The sequence below is a fragment of the Urocitellus parryii genome, chromosome X, assembly GCF_045843805.1.
Source record: "Urocitellus parryii isolate mUroPar1 chromosome X, mUroPar1.hap1, whole genome shotgun sequence".
NCBI lineage: Eukaryota > Metazoa > Chordata > Mammalia > Rodentia > Sciuridae > Urocitellus > Urocitellus parryii.
Window position 1 is genome coordinate 16,932,988 of NC_135547.1, and position 21,534 is coordinate 16,954,521.

Consider the following 21,534-nt stretch of genomic DNA (forward strand, 5'->3'; position numbering starts at 1 on the left):
ATGTACAACTGTAATTAACCATGCTAGATTTTATTCCCTGTGTGTGTACATTAGAAGAAGGGGAAAATTCATCATGAAAGATAAAAAAAAAATTTATATACACATAGCAGTCAGGGGCCAGACCAGTGATTACCATGAAAGGAAAAGCACTGTTTTGGGTTTTATTTCTCTTCTACCCTTACTTTCTCCATCCCTTTCTTTGCTTTGTATAAAACCCTTAACTTTTTCTAAATTTATTATCACTCACAAATTTAGATTGCTAGAAGAAAACAGGGTCTTTAGAGGCTATCTAGTTCAGAGAAAGTAAGTGCCCAGTACAAGGCCACATAGTTGGTGGCAGAGCTAGGGTTAGAATCCACTCTCACCATGGTTTTGCCAAACCTCCTGGCTCCTGATTTATTTTATTCTTTTTCACTCCTAATAATTCATCACATTAAAAATACTCTAAAACAAAGTAACATAACATCAGGATAAAGGACTATGGTATATTTGAGGTTCTGTGCAGTAATGAATACTGGATTTCTTAAGTTTCATGGGAGAAGGTATACAAGGAATGTACTATATAGAAAAAATGTTTTATTTTAAGGGAAAAGTGTCATTTGTAACTTTATTTGCATTTGTTGTAAAAATGCTTTACAACCTATGAATTCAAGCTTCTCATATTTATTTTAAGCAATCTATTATCCATATCTCTACCTTTCTAACATTTTGGGGGATAAATTATAAGTGTATGATTAAATGAATGTTTACAAAGTGGATGTATATATGCAAACAGCACCCAGGTAAAGAAACAGAACACAACTAGAAACATCCTCCTGTCCTTTTCCAGTTACTACCCTGCTGCCCCAACAAGAACCACTATCCTGACTTATAACAGAGTAAGGCAATTTTAACTCTTTTGAATATTAAGTGGAATTATATAATAATATGTAATAATTTTTGTCTGGCTTCTTTTGCTCAATATTATGTTTCTGATATTGTTCTGTTTCTTGCACTCTTAAATCTTTGCTTTGACCCTGTTCCCTTTTTGCTGTTTTAAGCATCTTGGTGAATTCAATAAGCTTACAGACAGAGAACTAGTAACAATAATGTCATATTTTAGGATGAAACAGATGGAAATCTGAAAATGCTCTTGCACCAGCAGAACTTAAAAATCAGTGATTGCTATATGGCCCTGTAGTTTAGAAATAGAACAAACATCTTTACGGTGCAGAATTTTTGTTGAATACAAATAAAAAGACTATGTGACTACTATGTCCAGATTTTTACAAATCAAACTCCACAGGTGACTATTAACCAATCAGCAAGTCTTTCCAACTGAACCATAATACTCAGAAGAGCCAGAGTATGATATCTGTCTCATCCACACAAAATCCCAAAACATACAGAGTGTGGTTTGTATTATAAGAAGAGTTTATTATATTATACTAATATAGAAGTTAGTTTCAGGTCTTATGGTTTTCTGCCCCAAATATCCTGCACTTCTAATCTTTCAAGTTCAAACCAAGAGCTGAAAACCCCATTTCAACTGCAGAGGCCATAATACCATAATAGAATTACAACCTTTAAATTAGGGGTTTTTAACCTGGGGTTCATGGATAAGCTTTAGGGCCCCCTGAAGTTTTCAAATATATAGATTTCATCAGATTATATGGCCTTAAATGGCAATGTACATAAGGCTAATGATTCATATCAGTCTAAAATTATTGGGTTGGTTCTATTGCCTATTTGTTAGCATTTCAGAGAAAAAAAAACTTAGTCTAATATTTCCAGATTAACCTTTGAAACTTCTTAAGACAATTCCCATATCTCAAAGTGGTTAAAGACATTTGGCTAATTGACAAGGATAAATACCTGCCAGCAGGTATGGGGAGATTTTCGTTCCAAGATGTACTGAGTCAAGGGAGAGGGTTCAAGTTCATATTTGTCGAAGGGCAGTTTGTCTATTACCATTGGCTCACAGTCTATACAGGAGAACCTCACAACAGGATGAGATGTTCGTGGAGGCTTAAAAAATTTAAAAATAAGAAGAAAACATGATCAGATATCAAGCAAGCTTACATTTCTGACAATTCTTCAAGCCCTTTTATATTCTATTACCCATCACTGAAATATAGACTAGTGTTTTGAGAAAACACTACATGTGGACATGAGCAAAAAGCTACAAGATCTGTAGGAATCATCAGAGGCTTCTACAGCAGGAGGGGACTCAGATTCTTTATCTCTACCACCTACTTAGCACTGGGAAGAAGAAAGGTATATTACAACACTCATAACTAGAATTTTAGTGAAGTAAAAACCCAGCTTTAAATATGTTTAAGCCATTATGATCCATAGGATAAACCCTTAATTACATTTACAACCTCTAAGCATTGCTTGCTCTTCTTCATTTCTTTGTGTCATGAGGTTAGATAATCCAGATACTACCCGGGAAGAAAAGAATCTATGAAACTTTCTAATGAGGTAATTAAGGGCAAAGCTACAGCCAATTATAAGCAAAATGCAAAACAGCAAAGATACGAGAAAGGGCAAGATAACGACCAAAAAGGAGCCAGTTGCAACTAGAGGGTCCAGGTGGAGTTCTGTAGTATTGCTCATGTCCACATACTTGCCTCAAATAGCTAGAGCTTTGTATGATTTTGGCAAGGTTGCAAAGGCCTGTGTGACTGGGGTAGACCAGCAGGTTTAATGGAGAAGTCATGATATTTTGGTTTAACTTGTATGACTAGAAAGCACCAGAGAGAGAAAAGGGGACAGCAAGGGCAGAGAGATCTGGAAGGTTAACATAAATACAATAAAATACTAATGCCCTTTATAAAAAGGAAAAATACATTCATTTGCTCCTGTCATTTACAAACCTACAAGATGTTTGAGGGTTAAGAAAAATAGCCCTCAAATGAGTTTTAAATTAAATTTAATGTTTTTGGTAGTGGGGAATGAACCCAGTGGTGCTCTACAACTGGGCTATATCCATAATCCTTTTTATTTGTTGAAACAGGGTCTCACTAAGTTGCTGAGGCTGGTTTCAAACTTGTTATCTTCTTTCTTCATCCTCCCTCACAAGTCACTTATATTAAGGAAGTGAGTCACCACTCCCAGCTCCAATGAGCTTTTAAAGATAGAAGAATGGAAACACAATTTAACTGCAGATTATTTGGAAGTTCTTTTATTCTAGATTTTCCTGAGTTCAGTTTCAATTCATCTTATGAAACATTTGAGTTCCTAGACTTGTAAAAGGGCAATAAAGATATGAGTGAAGCCCTATCATTAGCAACTATGAGTAAATTTGACACTAAAAGAATAACTTGGGTGTTTGAAGTAGCTGAGATTTAACACATGTGCCTCCTTGGAGCACCAGGGTGAGGAGGGAGACACTTACTCTCACTCACAGCAAGGACCAAAGAGCTCTTTAGTTTTACAAGCAAACCTTCCATGGATACTCCTGCAAAGGAATGCAGGGGCTTCAAAATAGTAATCTAGGAGAAAATGCAGTTTTCTGGGAATTTCTAGAATTTATAATATAGATAAGCTGAACAAGGAAGGTGTTAAACTAGAGTAACAGTATGTTTGTGTCCCCCCATCCACTCCTCAGCCCAAACAAGAGTTATTACTCAGGCTTTCTTACACTGGGGGCTGGGGAGAGAGTATGCTTCACAGTCTTCCTCATTATAGACCATCCACTTGGTACTAGGAATAATAATAGTATCAAGCCCTATTATACCAACTGAAGTGATCAAAAAGACAAGTCTTAAACATCATTTAAAAATATTAATTATTCATCACTTAAAAGTGCACTGCTACAGAACAGAAGATCGTTGATTTAAAGATTCTGGCACTGAAAAAATAAAAAAGATGAAAGTAGGGATTAAGGACTCCTTTAGTAGAACTTTGAAGATTCTTTGAATATGCTTCTAGAACCTATATAAGGTGTAAACTAGGTTCAAATTTCCTGAGGCTATATGTGCAAATCAACACCAGTATTGTTTAGACATTGTAATTACATGTAAATCAAGTCAGCCCCTCTAAAATGAAAACCAAGTCACAGATTTTGACAATATTAAAAACAATAATGCTTTAACATCCAAAGAGGGCAGTTTAAGCAGCAAAGGTAAATGAAAGAATGAAAAGTGCCAGAAAATAAAGGAAGCCCTTCTCTCTTGCTTTTAGGCACAAGTTACACATTCAGGAAGAGACAGAAGGCAAAGGAGAAAAGGTCCATTTGGGGGCTAGGGTTGTGGTTCAGTGGCAGAGTGATTGCCTTGCACATGTGAAGCACTGGGTTCAATCCTCAGCACCACATAAAAATAAATTAAAAAATAAAGATATTAAAAAATAGATTGATTTGCCTGTGGTACATCTAAAAAGCCTCAAAGTTATTTTTTAAAGGTTCACTGTAATCAGCAAAGTGAAAAATCCAGAATGATGTTTACCTTTTAGTTTATGATACTTACTAGTGAAGGTAAATTCTGATCTGGCCAAAAAGATTCTGGAATTGGCCAATGTCCAACAGGAACACCGGTTTTAGAGTTAGGTCGTACATAAATGAGTTTATGACAACTATGCCACGGTTGAGCAGCAAATGAATTGCTTGGCCTAAATGAATCCATAAGTCCATCTAAAAATTAAACAAAATATAGATGGAGGCATGAATTTATTTTCATAGTTACTGATCGTCTTGTACAAATTCTCCAGCTAAAAGCAATGAACAAAGCAAAACAAAAAGCAATTCATGAAAAATGGAAGAAAAGACAATATTACTAAGATTTCCAAATGTCCTCTCTAGCAACTCTTCCTCTAATCCATCCCCTCTAGTTCAACACCTCCCACTATCCTTCAACCATTATGAGAATATATAGATGTGTGGAAAAAATATTATAAAATCAGTTTTAAATTTTATGAGACTTGGACACATAAATTAAACATACCAAAACAGTACAGTTGTTTTTCAAGAAGTCAATTACTAAATTAAGCAAATGAAATCATTTGTTTCCCAGCAGAGTTTTTATATTTTTGGAATGTGATAAAATAGATCATAAATTCCATTTATATACTCTTTCTATGCTAATTAGATGAAAAAAGTGTTCTTTACGGAAAAGTTAGAGCTAATGTCCACATAGCAAAATAAAATCTATCCAAATTCACTTGAAGGTAGAAGGCATGCTGAAGATACTATCTATGTGTGTCATTAGGGGTGATAAACAAAAAGCAAATGTATCAAAGTTATTTTGGGTTAATTCACTATTGTTTTCCCACTCACCATTAAAATTCCATGGAAACTGAGCATTGTATGACACTGAGTAACGTGCATGTCCTGGATGAATTTTAATCATTTAAACTAGCCTATTGAAGTACTTAACAAGATGGCGGCGGGGAATGAGTGAGCCGCTCTGTGCTCCGCGCCACCGCCGCCGCAGCGTATGTTGCTGCTTCTTAAAAGAAGAAGTAAAGATCATCAAAGGACATCTGTCGACAAGGATTCAGCACCGTGTCAAGAAAAGGGCCTAGATGGAGTGAATCCGCCACGACTTCAGCACGAGCAGTAAGGCTGCAGCCCCCGAGCTGCCGGGCTCCCTGGGCCCCTTCTCACTCCCCTCTCCGCCTCTCCGCTTCGCTTCTCCCCCGCCATCTCTCCTCCCACGCTCACTCCCTAAATCTAGATCTCAATCTCTTTCCCCCACCCCACCCGCTCTCTTGCGTGCCCAGTACCCAGCCCGCGCGGGCCCCGAGGCGCGGCCTCCCCTCCCCCAGCCAGCACCCCCTCCACGGGGGTCCCGAAGGCCACAGCTTTGCCGCCACCGCCGCCGCCGCTGCAGCCACCTCCGCTGCCGCCACCGCTTTCCGCGGAGCACCTTAGAACAGACTCTTAACCGAGTAAAATGGAACAGCTGATAAGATGAGTGACAATTTAAAATCTAAATGATCCAACATGGCGGCGGACGCGGAGAGATCAAGTCTCTAACCCCTTCAGGACGCGGAGAGATCAAGTCTCTAACCCCTTCAGCTGCACGGGCATAGGGAGAAGGAAACTGTCAAAATACTGTTCGCTCAGGACCACTAGGCACGGTTGAGCTGAAGTGGACCCCGGGCGAACGGTCTAGCCTTCTCAGAACACACCGAGCCCGAATTGGCTGCATTCTAGCTCAGGTTCGCCTGCTTCATGGACTCAACACTAATGATCCCACTGAAATAACTAGTCGGCCCGCCTGAACTCAAAGAGGTAAAAGCCAACTGAGCACCACAGCCAGACCCAGGGAATCAGGAGTGACGCAGGACTAGCGGTGCAGGACTCCCAGCTATTGCTATCACCAGTGCTGACAACAGGTCCCTTGCACCAGCTATCAGGGGCGTTGCTGCTACCTGAGGGCAAATAAATTCGCTGGGGGCCCTCAGCCCCAAGCCCTACAAACTTAGGGTCTGAGGGAGGCAAACAGAAAGGGTGTGCCCAGGCACCCATGAAAACAGGGCTCCCAGGAGCAGCAGACCTGGCATGTAGTCAGTATTGGGGTGAGTGTCACAGGTGAGCGGGGCCTGGCTTGAGGAACCACAAGAGAAGGCCCTAGGCACTCAGGATTAGAGACCCACACAGTCTGGGAAGAAGAGCTGAGGCACAGTGATTGGTTCCCACCTATCAAGAAGAAAAGCCTGGCCCAGTGGGCATAGCTCCACCAACTGGATGAGAAGTTAATCGAGCTATATAAATGCATTTATTATTATTATTTTTTTTAATGATTATTATTAGTATTTTTTTTATTTTATTTTCACTTTTTGTTGTTGATGTAGTTGTTGTTCTTTAACGTTCCTATTAATGGTTTCAATTTTTTTAAATTCTTTTTATTTTATTAGTATTACTATTATTTTTTAAACTTTAATTTCCATTTTTTTACTATCATTATAAAATTTTTTCTTTTTTTCTTTTTTTTTGTTGGTTTTAAATTTTTATTTTTTTTCGTTTCTTCTTTCTTTCTTTTCACTTTTTTTTTCTTTTGTCTTCTCACTTCTTTCAATTTTCCTATTCCACCTTCCTTGAATTCTACCTGCCTACACTCATTCTCTTTAGTGACTTCTTCCCTCCCCTTCTAATATCTCTCCTCCCCAGTATCACACTAATTGGAGGAGGATCACAGCCACTACCTGCCCCGAAAGGGTGACTTTTCAACTATACAAGAGCAATATAATTAAATAGAGGGGGAAAATATCAAAGACACAACAATTTCACCAAGCAGAAAGAAACGCCAGCAGTATGAAACGACAAGGAAAGAAAGGACCACAGGCAATGCAGGTCAACTCAACTTTAGAAGAGGTAATAGCTGCAACAGATGGAATGTCAGATAGAGAGCTCAGGACATACATGCTTCAGATGATCTGGAGTCTCAAGGAAGACATGAGACAGCAAAATCAGACAATGAAAGATCATATTGACAAACAAATCCAGGAAATAAAAGATCAATTTCACAGGGAGATAGAGGTAATAAAAAACAAACAAATAGAAATACTAGAGATGCAGGAATCAATAAACCAACTTAAAAACTCAATTGAGAATACTACCAGCAGAGTTGATCACTTAGAAGATAGAACATCAGACAATGAAGACAGAATATTTCAACTTGAAAAGAACATAGATAGCTCAGCAAGTCTACTAAGAAACCATGAGCAGAACATTCAAGAACTATGGGATAATATCAAAAGACCAAACTTAAGAGTCATTGGGATACAGGAAGGCACAGAGCTCCAAACCAAAGGATTAAGCAATCTATTCAGTGAAATAATACAAGAAAACTTCCCAGACTTGAAGAATGAGACAGAATCCCAAATCCTAGAAGCCTACAGGACGCCGAATGTGCAAAATCATAAGAGATCCACACCTAGACACATTATAATGAAGATGTCCAACATACAGAATAAGGAGAGAATTTTAAAAGCTACAAGGGAAAGGAAGCAGATTACATTTAGGGGTAAACCAATCAGGATAACAGCTGATCTCTCAACACAGACTCTAAAAGCTAGAAGATCCTGGAATAACATATTTCAAACGCTTAAAGAAAATGGATTCCAACCAAGAATCGTGTATCCGGCGAAATTAAGCTTCAGATTAGAAGATGAAATGAAAACCTTCCACGATAAACAAAAGTTAAAAGAATTCGCAGCTAGAAAACCATCTCTTCAAAAAATCCTTGGCAAAACATTACAGGAAGAGGAAATGGAAAATAACATTGATAACCAACAATGGGAGGTAGGACAGTAAAGGGGGGAAAGTAGTCAAAGAGGATAACAAATCAGGTATAGTAACATCAATAAACAAATATGGATAGAAGAACAAACCATATCTCAATAATAACCCTAAATGTTAATGGCTTAAACTCACCAATTAAGAGACACAGGCTAGTAGAATGGATCACAAAACAAGACCCAACAATATGCTGTCTACAGGAGACGCATTTGATAGGAAAAGATGTACATAGACTGAAGGTGAAAGGTTGGGAAAAATCATATCACTCACATGGACCACGGAAACAAGCAGGAGTGTCCATACTCATATCTAATAAAATAGATTTCAAGCCAAAGCTAATCAAAAGGGATAAAGAAGGTCACTTCATACTGCTCAAGGGAACCATACACCAACAAGACATAACAATCATAAATATATATGCCCCAAATAATGGTGCAGCCGTGTTTATCAAGCAAACTCTTCTCAAGTTCAAGAGTCTAATAGACCACCATACAATAATCATGGGAGACTTCAACACACCTCTCTCACCACTGGACAGATCTTCCAAACAAAAGTTAAATAAGGAAACTATAGAACTCAATAACACAATTAACAACCTAGACTTAATTGACATATATAGACTATACCACCCAACATCAAGTAGCTACACTTTTTTCTCAGCAGCACATGGAACCTTCTCAAAAATAGACCATATACTATGTCACAGGGCAACTCTTAAACAATACAAAGAGGTAGAGATAATACCATGCATCTTATCTGATCATAATGGAATGAAACTGAAAATCAATGATAAAAGAAGAAAGGAAAAATCAAGCATCACCTGGAGAACGAACAATAGGTTGCTGAGTGATCAATGGGTTTTAGAAGACATCAAGGAGGAAATTAAAAAATTCCTAGAGTTAAATGAAAACACAGACACAACATATCGGAATCTATGGGACACATTGAAAGCAGTTCTAAGAGGAAAATTCATTGCTTGGAGTTCATTCCTCAAAAAAAGAAAAAACCAACAAATAAATGATCTCATACTTCATCTCAAAATCCTAGAAAAAGAAGAGCAAAACAACAGCAAAAGAAGTAGAAGGCAAGAAATAATTAAAATCAGAGCTGAAATTAATGAAATTGAAACAAAAGAAACAATTGAAAAAATTGACAAAACTAAAAGCTGGTTCTTTGAAAAAATAAATAAAATTGACAGACCCTTAGCCATGCTAACGAAGAGAAGAAGAGAGAGAACCCAAATTACTAGCATACGGGATGAAAAAGGCAATATCACAACAGACACTTCAGAAATACAGAAGATAATAAGAAAGTACTTTGAATCCTTATACTCCAATAAAATAGAAGATAGTGAAGGCATAGATAAATTCCTTGAGTCTTATGATCTGCCCAGATTGAGCCAGGAGGATATAGACAACCTAAACAGACCAATAACAATAGAGGAAATAGAAGAAACCATCAAAAGACTACCAACTAAGAAAAGCCCAGGACCGGATGGGTATACAGCAGAGTTTTACAAAACCTTTAAAGAGGAACTAACACCAATACTTTTCAAGCTATTTCAGGAAATAGAAAAAGAGGGAGAACTTCCAAATTCATTCTACGAGGCCAACATCACCCTGATTCCGAAACCAGACAAAGACACTTCAAAGAAAGAAAACTACAGACCAATATCTCTAATGAACCTTGATGCAAAAATCCTCAATAAAATTCTGGCGAATCGGATTCAAATACATATCAAAAAAATTATACACCATGATCAAGTAGGATTCATCCCTGGTATGCAAGGTTGGTTCAATATACGGAAATCAATAAATGTTATCCACCACATCAATAGACTTAAAAACAAGAACCATATGATCATCTCGATAGATGCAGAAAAAGCTTTCGACAAAGTACAGCATCCCTTTATGTTCAAAACTCTAGAAAAATTAGGGATAACTGGATCATACCTCAACATTGTAAAAGCAATCTATGATAAGCCACAGGCCAGCATCATTCTGAATGGAGAAAAATTGAAAGCATTCCCTCTAAGATCTGGTACAAGACAGGGATGCCCTCTCTCGCCACTTCTGTTCAACATAGTCCTCGAAACACTGGCCAGAGCAATTAGGCAGACGAAAGAAATTAAAGGCATAAAAATAGGAAAAGAAGAACTTAAATTATCACTATTTGCAGATGATATGATTCTATACCTAGCAGACCCAAAAGGGTCCACAAAGAAGCTATTAGAGCTAATAAATGAATTCAGCAAAGTGGCAGGATATAAGATCAACACGCATAAATCAAAGGCATTCCTGTATATGAGCGACAAATCCTCTGAAACGGAAATGAGGACAACTACTCCATTCACAATATCCCCCAAAAAAATAAAATACTTGGGAATCAACCTAACAAAAGAGGTGAAAGATTTATACAATGAAAATTACAGAACCCTAAAGAAAGACATAGAAGAAGACCTTAGAAGATGGAAAAATATACCCTGCTCATGGATAGGCAGAACTAACATCATCAAAATGGCGATATTACCAAAAGTCCTATATAAGTTCAATGCAATGCCAATCAAAATCCCAACAGCATATCTTATAGAAATCGATAAAAGAATCATGAAATTCATATGGAATAATAAAAGACCCAGAATAGCAAAAACAATACTAAGCAGGAAGTGTGAATCAGGTGGTATAGCGATACCAGACTTCAAACTATACTACAGAGCAATAGTAACAAAAACAGCATGGTACTGGTACCAAAACAGGCGGGTGGACCAATGGTACAGAATAGAGGACACAGTAACCAATCCACAAAACTACAACTATCTTATTTTTGATAAAGGGGCTAAAAGCATGCAATGGAGGAAGGATAGCATCTTCAACAAATGGTGCTGGGAAAACTGGAAATCCATTTGCACCAAAATGAATCTGAATCCCTATCTCTCGCCGTGCACAAAAGTTAACTCAAAATGGATCAAGGAGCTTGATATTAAATCAGAGACATGGCATCTGATAGAAGAAAAAGTTGGTTATGATCTACACGCTGTGGGATCGGGCTCCAAATTCCTCAATAGGACACCCATAGCGCTAGAGTTAACAAATAGAATCAACAAATGGGACTTACTCAAACTAAAAAGTTTTTTCTCAGCAAAAGAAACAATAAGAGAGATAAACAGGGAGCCTACATCCTGGGAACAAATCTTTACTCCACACACTTCAGATAGAGCCCTAATAACCAGAATATACAAAGAACTCAAAAAATTAGACAATAAGATAACAAATAACCCAATCAATAAATGGGCCAAGGACCTGAACAGACACTTCTCAGAGGAGGACATACAATCAATCAACACGTACATGAAAAAATGCTCACCATCGCTAGCAGTCAGAGAAATGCAAATCAAAACTACCCTAAGATACCATCTCACTCCAGTAAGACTGGCAGCCATTAGGAAGTCAAACAACAATAAGTGCTGGAGAGGATGTGGGGAAAAGGGCACTCTTGTTCATTGCTGGTGGGACTGCAAATTGGTGCAGCCAATTTGGAAAGCAGTATGGAGATTTCTCGGAAAGCTGGGAATGGAACCACCATTCGACCCAGCTATTCCCCTTCTCGGTCTATTCCCTAAAGCCCTAACAAGAGCATGCTACAGGGACACTGCTACATCGATGTTCATAGCAGCTCAATTCACGATAGCAAGACTGTGGAACCAGCCTAGATGCCCTTCAATAGATGAATGGATAAAAAAAATGTGGCATTTATATACTATGGAGTATTATTCTGCATTAAAAAATGACAAAATCATAGAATTTGGAGGAAAATGGATGGCATTAGAGCAGATTATGCTAAGTGAAGCTAGTCAATCTTTAAAAAACAAATACCAAATGACTCCTTTGATATAAGGGGAGTAAACAAGGACAGGGTAGGGACGAAGAGCTTGAGAAGAAGATTTACATTAAACAGGGATGAGAGGTGGGAGGGAAAGGGAGTGAGAAGGGAAATTGCATGGAAATGGAAGGCGATCCTCAGGGATATACAAAATGTCATACAAGAGGAAAGGAGGGGTAAGACAAGATAATACAAATGGAAGACATGATTTACAGTAGAAGGGGTAGAGAGAGAAAAGGGGAGGGGAGGGGAGGGGAGGGGAGGGGAGGGGGGATAGTAGAGAATAGGACAGACATCAGAATACATCAGACACTAGAAAGGCAATATGTCAATCAATGGAAGGGAAACTGATGTGATACAGCAATTTGTATACGGGGTAAAAGGGGGAGTTCATAATCCACGTGAATCAAACCGTGTAATATGATGTATTAAGAACTATGTAATGTTATGAACGACCAATAAAAAAAAAAAAAAAAACTAGCCTATTTCATTTGCCCCCACCCAGTAGGTGGAGTGACATAACCTTTTATCCCATGATTCATTAGTCTAAATTATATTTTTAAAAAATATGTTTTAATGATTTAAGTCTCATTTTTCTTAAATTACATCCATTTGATTTTCTTATTTCAGCATTACTTTAACAAGTAATTACTTCAGATCAGATTTTCTGGGGTCCCTTGTGTTCTAGGGAGAACATATAATGGCTTCAGAGGACCCCTGTGAAATTGAGATCACAATTCTGGGGATGTGCATTTTCCTAAGAAAAGAGTTCTTTGCTTTCATCAGAGTGTGAAAGGTTAAGAACTCTGGTCAAAGGGGAAAGAAAATGTGAGCCACTTACATGACATCAATTCCCACTAGGATTTCCACATGAAAGTTTTCAGTTCACATCAAAGTAGTAAACACAAAATTATGGCCTGGGCAGTCAGTTGCTAGCAATATAGCATGCCCTTCCAATATGATTGATTTAAAATAGGCTGAGAGGCCTCAGTATTCTATGGAAGCTATTTTTAATTTCAGAGTTCAAGAAACTCCCAAAATTACACATAAAGTTGTGTTTGATATATATACACAATGCAGTAATACTCAGCCTAAAGAAGAATGATATTATGGCATTTGCAGGTAGATGGATGAAACTGGTGAATATCATGCTAAGTGAAACAAGCCAGTCCCAAAAAGTTAAAGGTGGAATGTTTTCTCAGATATGCAGAAGCTAATCCAAAATAAGGAGGAGGGAATTTAAAAGAAAGAGAGAGAGAGAAATGAAAAAAAGGAGAAAGAATTTCATCAATATAGAGGAACAATCTGTAGAGTAGATGAAGAGGATCGAGGAGGAGGAAGGAACTGATTTAGGAGGAGGAAGGAACAGGAAAAGGGAAGAACAGTGGAATGAATCTGATCAACCTTTTATATGTGCATGTATGAATGTGGTTCAGTGAGTCTTGGCATCAGGTGTATCCTTAGGACACTAATTTAAAAAAAAAAGAAGTAAATGGATTGAAGAGGGATCAGTAGAGGGAGGTGAGTGGGGGATGGGAGGAAGAAATCCTGGTAGAAAAACTTGTTTATGAGCTGTCATTTTTTTGTAGGGAAAAGATTCCATATTTTTCCAACATCTTCTCAAAAGGATCCAAGAACAAAAGAGAAAAAAAAAGTCAAGAACCACAGAATGGACTACTTCAGATAGAAATGTGTAACTTCCTATTCTATCCCTTTAGCCTTGGCCAAGGCAATTAAAATGTATGGATCAGATCAGATAAGCACCATGGTTAACAATGGAACCTATATATGCATATGTATATATGTGTTTGAACTGACACATGAGGAAAAATAATAACCTAGATCAGAAGTCTAAGGAAGTCCTACAATTACTATAGTATGGTTTAGTTCCTTGGTCCCTTTGAAATCCACACATATTCAATAGTTACAAACATCCATTCACAAAGCATCTAAAGAATGACTATGGCCAACTTCCCCCATGCAAAAGTAGCTTTACTTTTATCTATTTCTAGATGTCAAAACTTTTTATAAAATCTCATTTGAAAAGGTTCTGCAGTTAAAAAGCGATAAGGAAAATACCAGCATAGGACCTTATGGAATATTATAAGTTCCTAGATAAATATTCACAATCTCTTGTTTCAGTGAGGTTAACTAACAAATTTCATAAAGACAGGCACCTTTAAATATAGTGCTCACAATCCCCCAAACAGACTGCTACTGAAGTATCATACCATAGTGAATATCCAGATATTTTGGGAATATAGAGGTAAATGAATTAGTGTCATCTCCACAGTGGGACCAGGGAATATAAAAGAGGTCAGGAAAAGGAGGAATTTTCTTAGAAACATTCATGTGAAAAATTAAGGTTATTAGAATTTGGCTACCTGATATGCATATATAGGCAATTATTTGAAGGATATTGTAACTATTCAAATGTACATGGATAATAAAAGCTATCTCTATTACCAATTGCTTAATATCTTCTGAATCTCAAGTCATTCTCCTATGAAACACTTAAGGGTTAAAAATAAGTTGATTTACCTTACCTTCTCCAACAGGAAGTGGATCTGGTCCCGTCTTTTCAAAATTAATAACTACACCACTCTGAACTTTTTGAACTAGAGATTCTAAACACTGATTCAACATTCTTTGTGTCCTAACACAGTAGGAGCGACCTATATCAGAGAGAAAAACAAAGTGCACAAGTTTGATAGAATAAAATACTATTTCATGGGCTGGGGTTGTGGCTCAGTGGTGGAACACTTGCCTAGCATGTGTGAGGCACTGGATTTGATCCTCAGTGCCACATATAAACAAATAAAAAATAAAGGTCCATCGACAACTAAAAAAATATTTTTTAAAAATACTACTTCATAATACAAGCATTTGAAATCCTAAAATAAAGCTTGGAATGATCATAACTACATTGACTGCAAATATAACACAATGAGCTTAAGCAGTAGAGTTAAAAGGTTTTGAAGGAAAACAAGCCAAGTCTATATATGGCACTTAATAAAACTATACTCTGCTGCCCTAATTTCTTCCTTCAGAAATAGAAAATATTGCCAATACCTCCTGTGACTTCACACATCTGTGTGATGGCCGATTCATCTGTGGGTACACTCCCTAGTTGCTCTGGTTCAGTAGAAGCCACTCCAGGCAAACGTAACACCAGGGCAAATAACCTTTGATCCCAACGAAAAGGTTCTTTGGTTAGTTCACTTCCAGGCAGAGGAGAATTTAAAGGAAGATGAAGCTATAAGGCAAAATTTGAAAAGGTTCATCATAACAACCCATATAAAAATAAGGAAAGAGTTAAAAGGTTCACTTTTCTTTCATGGAACTCAATAAAATTAAGCAATCTCTCAAGGATTACCAAGACGGGAGGTTTGTCCAAACTTGATTCTTTACTGGAAATACATGCCTCCCACACAAATAGCTGCATGTTCTCTGCCATGTAAGTGAAATGTAAAAAAAAAAAAAAAAATTAAATCTCACCTCATCTTGAACGCTAGCAGTACTTGTTAACTTGTTTCCATCTGTGATGGTAATTAAAATAGATGGTTCTAAAAAAAATGGATTTCTTCCCTAAAATACAGTTAAAAAGCATTAGAGCTATATAAAGTAATAAAATTGTATTTCAAGTTTTACATTTGCCCTGCCAATGACCTCTCAAATAAATGATAAAATCTGCTTGGATAAATAAGAAGAAAAGATTAGAGACCAAAATATGTGAGAATCAAAATAACAATACCTCCTGTAGAGAGGTAATACTTGTATAAACTGAGAAATTCTTACAATTCAGAAACTCCCTAATCCCTAACATTCAAAATACTTTTTTTCTCTCACTTCTTTTCAAGTAATCACAAAATAATGATATTAAAGGGATCATAATGGCAGTATCATCTATATTCATTAATCAATTCACCTGAGTCAAAATCTTGGTACAGATTCACTCTGCAACCTTAAGAGTGACTCTGGAGACTATGGGCATTTTTTAGAGTAGAAAAGGACAATGGTAGAAGCAACAAATGCTTTTCAGCCTTCCTCTTATTCTAGAGCTTTTTCATCAGACTGGGAGGAGCAAGGCGGATTAAGGACAGAGTTTCTCTCCAACTGTCTTGTTCCAATATTTCTCAGCAATTTATTCATTCCATTCTCTGATAATCTGATGGTAGGTGATTTTAACTATTTTGTCATCAAACAATATACAAGAGCCAAACAAGAGGATTTCTTTTTGCAAAGTACATTCTTAAAAGGCATGTGAACCTCTTTTTTGGAGGATGTGAAAAGTAACAGAAATCTTGGTAACCATGCCCAAGTTTGAATTCTTACCCCAAGTCATCAAAATAAATTAGCTGTACTCACTCAAATTTTTTTTACCTGTCCATAATTGTCTATTCCAGATATTAATCTATTGAGATTTAACAAATCAAATGAGGATCTTAGAGCCTGACCAAGAGTAGTCAGTCCAGAAGCCTGAAGATTTTTTAGTTCGCTCATGAATGTTGCGTGATTTTCCTTCCAACCAGCCTGAAAACCAAACATTTACAAAGAAATTCCTGATTATACAATGAACAATATAAAAAGTATGAACAAGAACTAAACAGCAAGTATCGAGCCTCTGTCTGGGAAATTAATCACTCCTTAACCTAATTCTATTTTATATTTTGCCTGCTTGAGTTGAACTAAAGTAAGCAGTTTGAGAAAGATCTGCTAACTTTAATGATCAACAGCAAAAATCTCAAGCAAATATATTCAGTTACTAGGGCAGGAGAGCTTTGACTCAAGAAGTTTATTTTTGTATTTAGGCTCAACCAAACTGACCAAGACACTTCTGTTATCTTATCTTGACACTGAAGAACAAGGAGCAGTTAAATTCTCAATAGAGACAAATGGTTAGCTACTAAGTGTCTGATCTTCATGAATTTTGCTAGTCAGGATTCTTCCTCCCAAGCAAATTAGTTTGACTTTTCAATCAGAGTAAAGGGAATTATAATAGAGCCAACACTTCTTGGGAGATGACCCTTCTAGTCTCTCAAGCATTCAGAAAGCACCAACTCTAGAATAAGGGGAAAAAGAAAAGAAACAAAAAGTTCTGGCAAAGGAACAGCATTCTCTAGGCACCCCATGAACAGTAGCAAAGAACCAATGACCTCAGGTCAACAGTCAACAAGATTTCATTGACTGGTTCGTAGAACAAAAGGAAGGAAAGTATGGTCCTGACTGGTCAGGGATGGATATAAAAACAAATCGGTACAAAATGTCAAGAAGAGAAGCCAAAAGAAATAGACCAATAGAAACAGATGCAACTACGAGTAAGTCCCAGGAGTGGAGCAGCAAGGATGACAGCCAATAGCACATCTTGGCAACATGGTGGACCTGAGCATGGTAGTCCTAAAGATTCAGGATATCAGCAGGGTGATATCCTGAATGCTACAATTATGCCAAGCAGGCCAGTATAGCTGGAGGTAGAAAGAAAGAGCAAATAATACTGAGATGAATTAAATTATTTTGATTTCATATTCAATTGTCCATTATTCATATAACTACAGTACTCTTTTCCAATTTCATGGTCTCTCATAGCACTAGGAAGTATGGAGGCAATATGAAGGCTGAAAGAACAGATGATGAGAGTGAGAGAATAAGCCTGAAGATCATGAGACTCAAGGGGTGGAGGGGACTACCCAAGGGTTGAGAAGAGAGTTCACAAAAGGATAGGACTTACTGGAGAACCAGGAGTAACCTGATTATCATTGTTCTGGGTACATGGCAGGAGGCACAACAGATCCAATAATTTGGGCTCTGACTTACAGTGATTTTTATACCATGTTTAATAGTTTAGATTTTATCTGTCAGCCCTGGGAAGAGCTTGGTGTTTTTAATTAGGGGAGTGGCACGATCAGATCTGCATTCTAGCCAGATAATTCTGTTGCGAGTTGGAGGCTAAATTGCGGGGTGGAGAGGAGGCTGAAGCTTAGGGCTGGGAAACTGGTTTAGAGACTGTTGCAATAGGGTATGAAAAGAGTAATGAAAGCCTGTCTAGGGCAGTGAGGACAGAGAAGAGGTTGCAGATTAAAGAAGGATTTCAAGAGGTGGAGTTGGAAGGATTAGGCAGCTAATTACAGGGATAGGTGAGGGAGAAAGGGTTATACATTAGGTTAGTGTTTCTGGCTTGGGCAAACTTAGGAATGGTAGGGTTCTTTACCAAGAAGCTGCCTTATAAAGTTAACTATTTGGGATGTTACTTCATTTAGCAATCTTCCTTCCACATTGTAACCTTGTGGCAATATCTATATTAAGTGTTGAATTCCTAAAGGACCATGTGATAGTTCAGGGTATGACTAAAGAAAAATGACTGGACTATTTGGCTTGACAAAGCCCTAGGATAAGATTTGGGTGTCACTTTATAACTCATCAATATTTTTTTTAAAATGTCCTAATTCTTCTTATTCAATCTGTCAGAATAATTACTATTTAAATATTCTTTTGTACTATGATTTTAAAGCATTTTTACATTTTCTGCCATCTGAAACTCTGACATTCTGTTTTTAGGTCAATTCTGATCCTTTGCAATAAACTGGACAATAAGAGCAAATTGTAATCCTCCTACCTCACTACTAAAAAGTGTGTGCACTGCATTACCAAAGACAATGAATTTCTTGCTAACGGTCCCCCTCCCATTTCAAGAGAAAAACTAAATGCTCCTATATCCATTTTTCAAAATGCCAAAGTAAAAACAATAAAAGAACCACAGATTAAAATATTTAGAGAACTTTAATAATGTGACAAATCTCTTTATAATAGTCTATTATAAAGAGATAGCAAGAGAAAGTGCGTGTTATAGTCTCTATTCATTGCTTGAAGTGAAGTTTTTCAGAAATGAATTTAGGACAGCTAATTTGCCATGTTTTTGTGTGTGTTATGTTTGGAATTTGAACCCAAGGCCTCTTGCAAGCTAAGCAAATGCTGAATGAGCTATATTCCCCAGACCCTAATTTGCCATCTTAATATGGTCTTTCTTTCAAATTACTTTATTTCAAAGATATCTTCCTCTCAGGATGGTGAATTTTGTACATTCTTGCAAAATTGTAGCTTACAAAGCACCTTCACACTTTACAGTGGTTTAGGACAACCTATACAACAGCACATTACAAACTCTATTTTTTAAAATGAGGAAGAAAGGAGACTTAGGTATATCTTATTTGTGGGAGTGACAGTGGTAACAAGTCACATTTTGGAATTGTAGTATCTGATTCAGAAGCCCTCAGCCACAAGTAGCCAAGGAACACTTCAAATATGACTAGTCTAAATCAAGATTTGATGTAGGTATAGAATACGTGTGTGTGTGTGTGTATGTTTGTGTTACTGGTGATTTAACCTAGGGTCTCATGCAGGCCAAGCAAGCATTCTACCACAAGCTATATTGCTAGACCTAAACATGGAATTTTGAGAATGTAGATCCCCCAAATGTAAAATATCTCATTATTCCTTTTTATATTGCCTGTTAAAATGATACTACTTTGGATATTTTAAGTTACATATATTAATAGAAAGAAGTTTCATGTTTTCTTTTTACTTTTTAATGTGAAAACTAGAACACTTTGTGTTGATGGCTGCCATTATATTCCTATTGGACACTGGTTTTTTAGAAGGACTGAAGACAGGCAGAAGAGCTTGGCATTGAGGCAGCAGACAATGGATTCATTACAGGTTCCAAGGCAGGGCAAATAGAATAAAAGCAGGGTCTCAGGGAGATAAGTCTGGTTCTAATGTAGAAGACAGACTGAGGAAGAAGAAACTAGTCAGAAAAAGAAGTGAGGAGATTTAAATAGTAATCCAGGCCTGTGGGAATCAGGGTGTGACTTAGGATGAGAATAGAGAAGGAGTTAATTGAGAAACATTTGAAACAACAAGATAGGATTTAGTGACAGAGAGGTACCATAATGTGGGGTGAGAGGAAAAAAGATGATTATAAAGTTTCTATCCAGAGAGACATAAATAAGGGAGGTTTAGGACAAAGGAGGATCTTGGCATGGGTAGAATCCTAAGTTAAGGATTTATTGTCTTTGCAAATCAAGTTTTAAAAGTCTCTCAGAGGTAAATGAAAATGGTGATGAATGATGACAGATTATATTTATAAGTGCCTACATGCTAGGAACTCACTTATGCCAAGCACAGTATCTTTTTTTAAAATTAATTAATTTATTTATTTATTTCAGTTCTCGGCGGACACAACATCTTTGTTTGTATGTGGTGCTGAGGATCGAACCCGGGCCGCACACATGCCAGGCGAGCGTGCTACCACTTGAGCCACATCCCCAGCCCCAAGCACAGTATCTTATATAAACCCTTCTCATCTGAGTCTCCTTACCACCCTCCAGGTGGGTGCTATTATGATATCCATTTTATAGATGAGGATACTGAGTCTCAGCAAGGTGAAGGAACTTGTACAGGTCAGACAACTACAATTGGTGTAGCCAGAATTTGATCCCAGGTAGCCTAAACTCTGAGCCACCCTCCCCCCATTTAAACCACTATATTACACACTCACATATTTCATATAGAACTATTTGCCTAACAGTTCTTAAGCTTAATGGATTTTCCAAATTTCATTTAATTTAAGCCTACTTTCCCTGATGACTAAATACAGAACAATTGGGTGTAGGGAAGACATTAAGTTTGGAATTAGAAGACCCTGGTCTATTCCGGGCTGTCACTAGCTTGACAAGTGAGTGGTCCATAGTAATTCACTTAGCCCTCTGGGCTTCTGTTTTCTCATTCAAAGAACAAAAGGCCTAAAAAAAAAAAAACCTATTCTAAGCTCTCTTCCAGTTTTCATATCCTGTAATTTGATACCTCAAAGCAATCCTTTATATAAATTGGACTTATGTGTCCTATTATTCTACACCTTATAACAGCCCTTTAAATAAATCAGAAATAAAACACCTCCTGCTTTAGAAAATAATAATGCAGACCTGGTTTAAATTTGCATAGTCAACTAAAAATGACCTTCCATACTAAAAAAGCATGGGTCTTTCAGTCTATTGATGGCCCGGGTTCTGGTCTCAGCTCTATCTGGCTAGCCACTAGCTATTTATTCCCCACCCATATCACCACGGAACAGAGAAAATTTGCACTTTTTGCTCAGAAAGGCAAAAACCAAAAGAAATCCTTTCCTACTACCATCTTGCACCCTTGTTTCCATTTTCTAACCTGACTGCTGGGTTTGGGAACAGGAAACCAGGATGTTCTCTCTAGGCCTGTTGCTAAAGCTCTTTCTCATTTTCTGTATATTCTCTGACATGTATATGTGTATGTGTGTGTGTGTGTGTGTGTGTGTGTGTATTGTCGATAGACCTTCCTTCCTTCCTTTCTTCTTCCTTTCCCCTTCCTTCCTTCCTTCTTTCCACTAAGAATGAAACCCA

At 37.4% G+C, this 21,534-nt stretch overlaps 1 protein-coding gene across 3 annotated transcripts in view; it reads right to left on the reverse strand.

Moving 5' to 3' along the window:
- LOC113185204 (integrator complex subunit 6-like) overlaps positions 1-21,534 on the reverse strand; it is a 72,236-nt gene that overhangs the window by 33,340 nt on the left and 17,362 nt on the right. For all 3 annotated transcript variants that reach the window (XM_026392234.1, XM_026392233.1, XM_026392232.1), the window contains exons 3-8: positions 16,490-16,639; positions 15,605-15,694; positions 15,179-15,362; positions 14,653-14,781; positions 4,452-4,615; positions 1,855-2,007 (exon numbers count right to left, since the gene is read on the reverse strand). In XM_026392234.1, the coding sequence (XP_026248019.1) occupies positions 1,855-2,007; positions 4,452-4,615; positions 14,653-14,781; positions 15,179-15,362; positions 15,605-15,694; positions 16,490-16,639 (870 nt within the window). The remainder of the gene's footprint in view (positions 1-1,854; positions 2,008-4,451; positions 4,616-14,652; positions 14,782-15,178; positions 15,363-15,604; positions 15,695-16,489; positions 16,640-21,534) is intronic.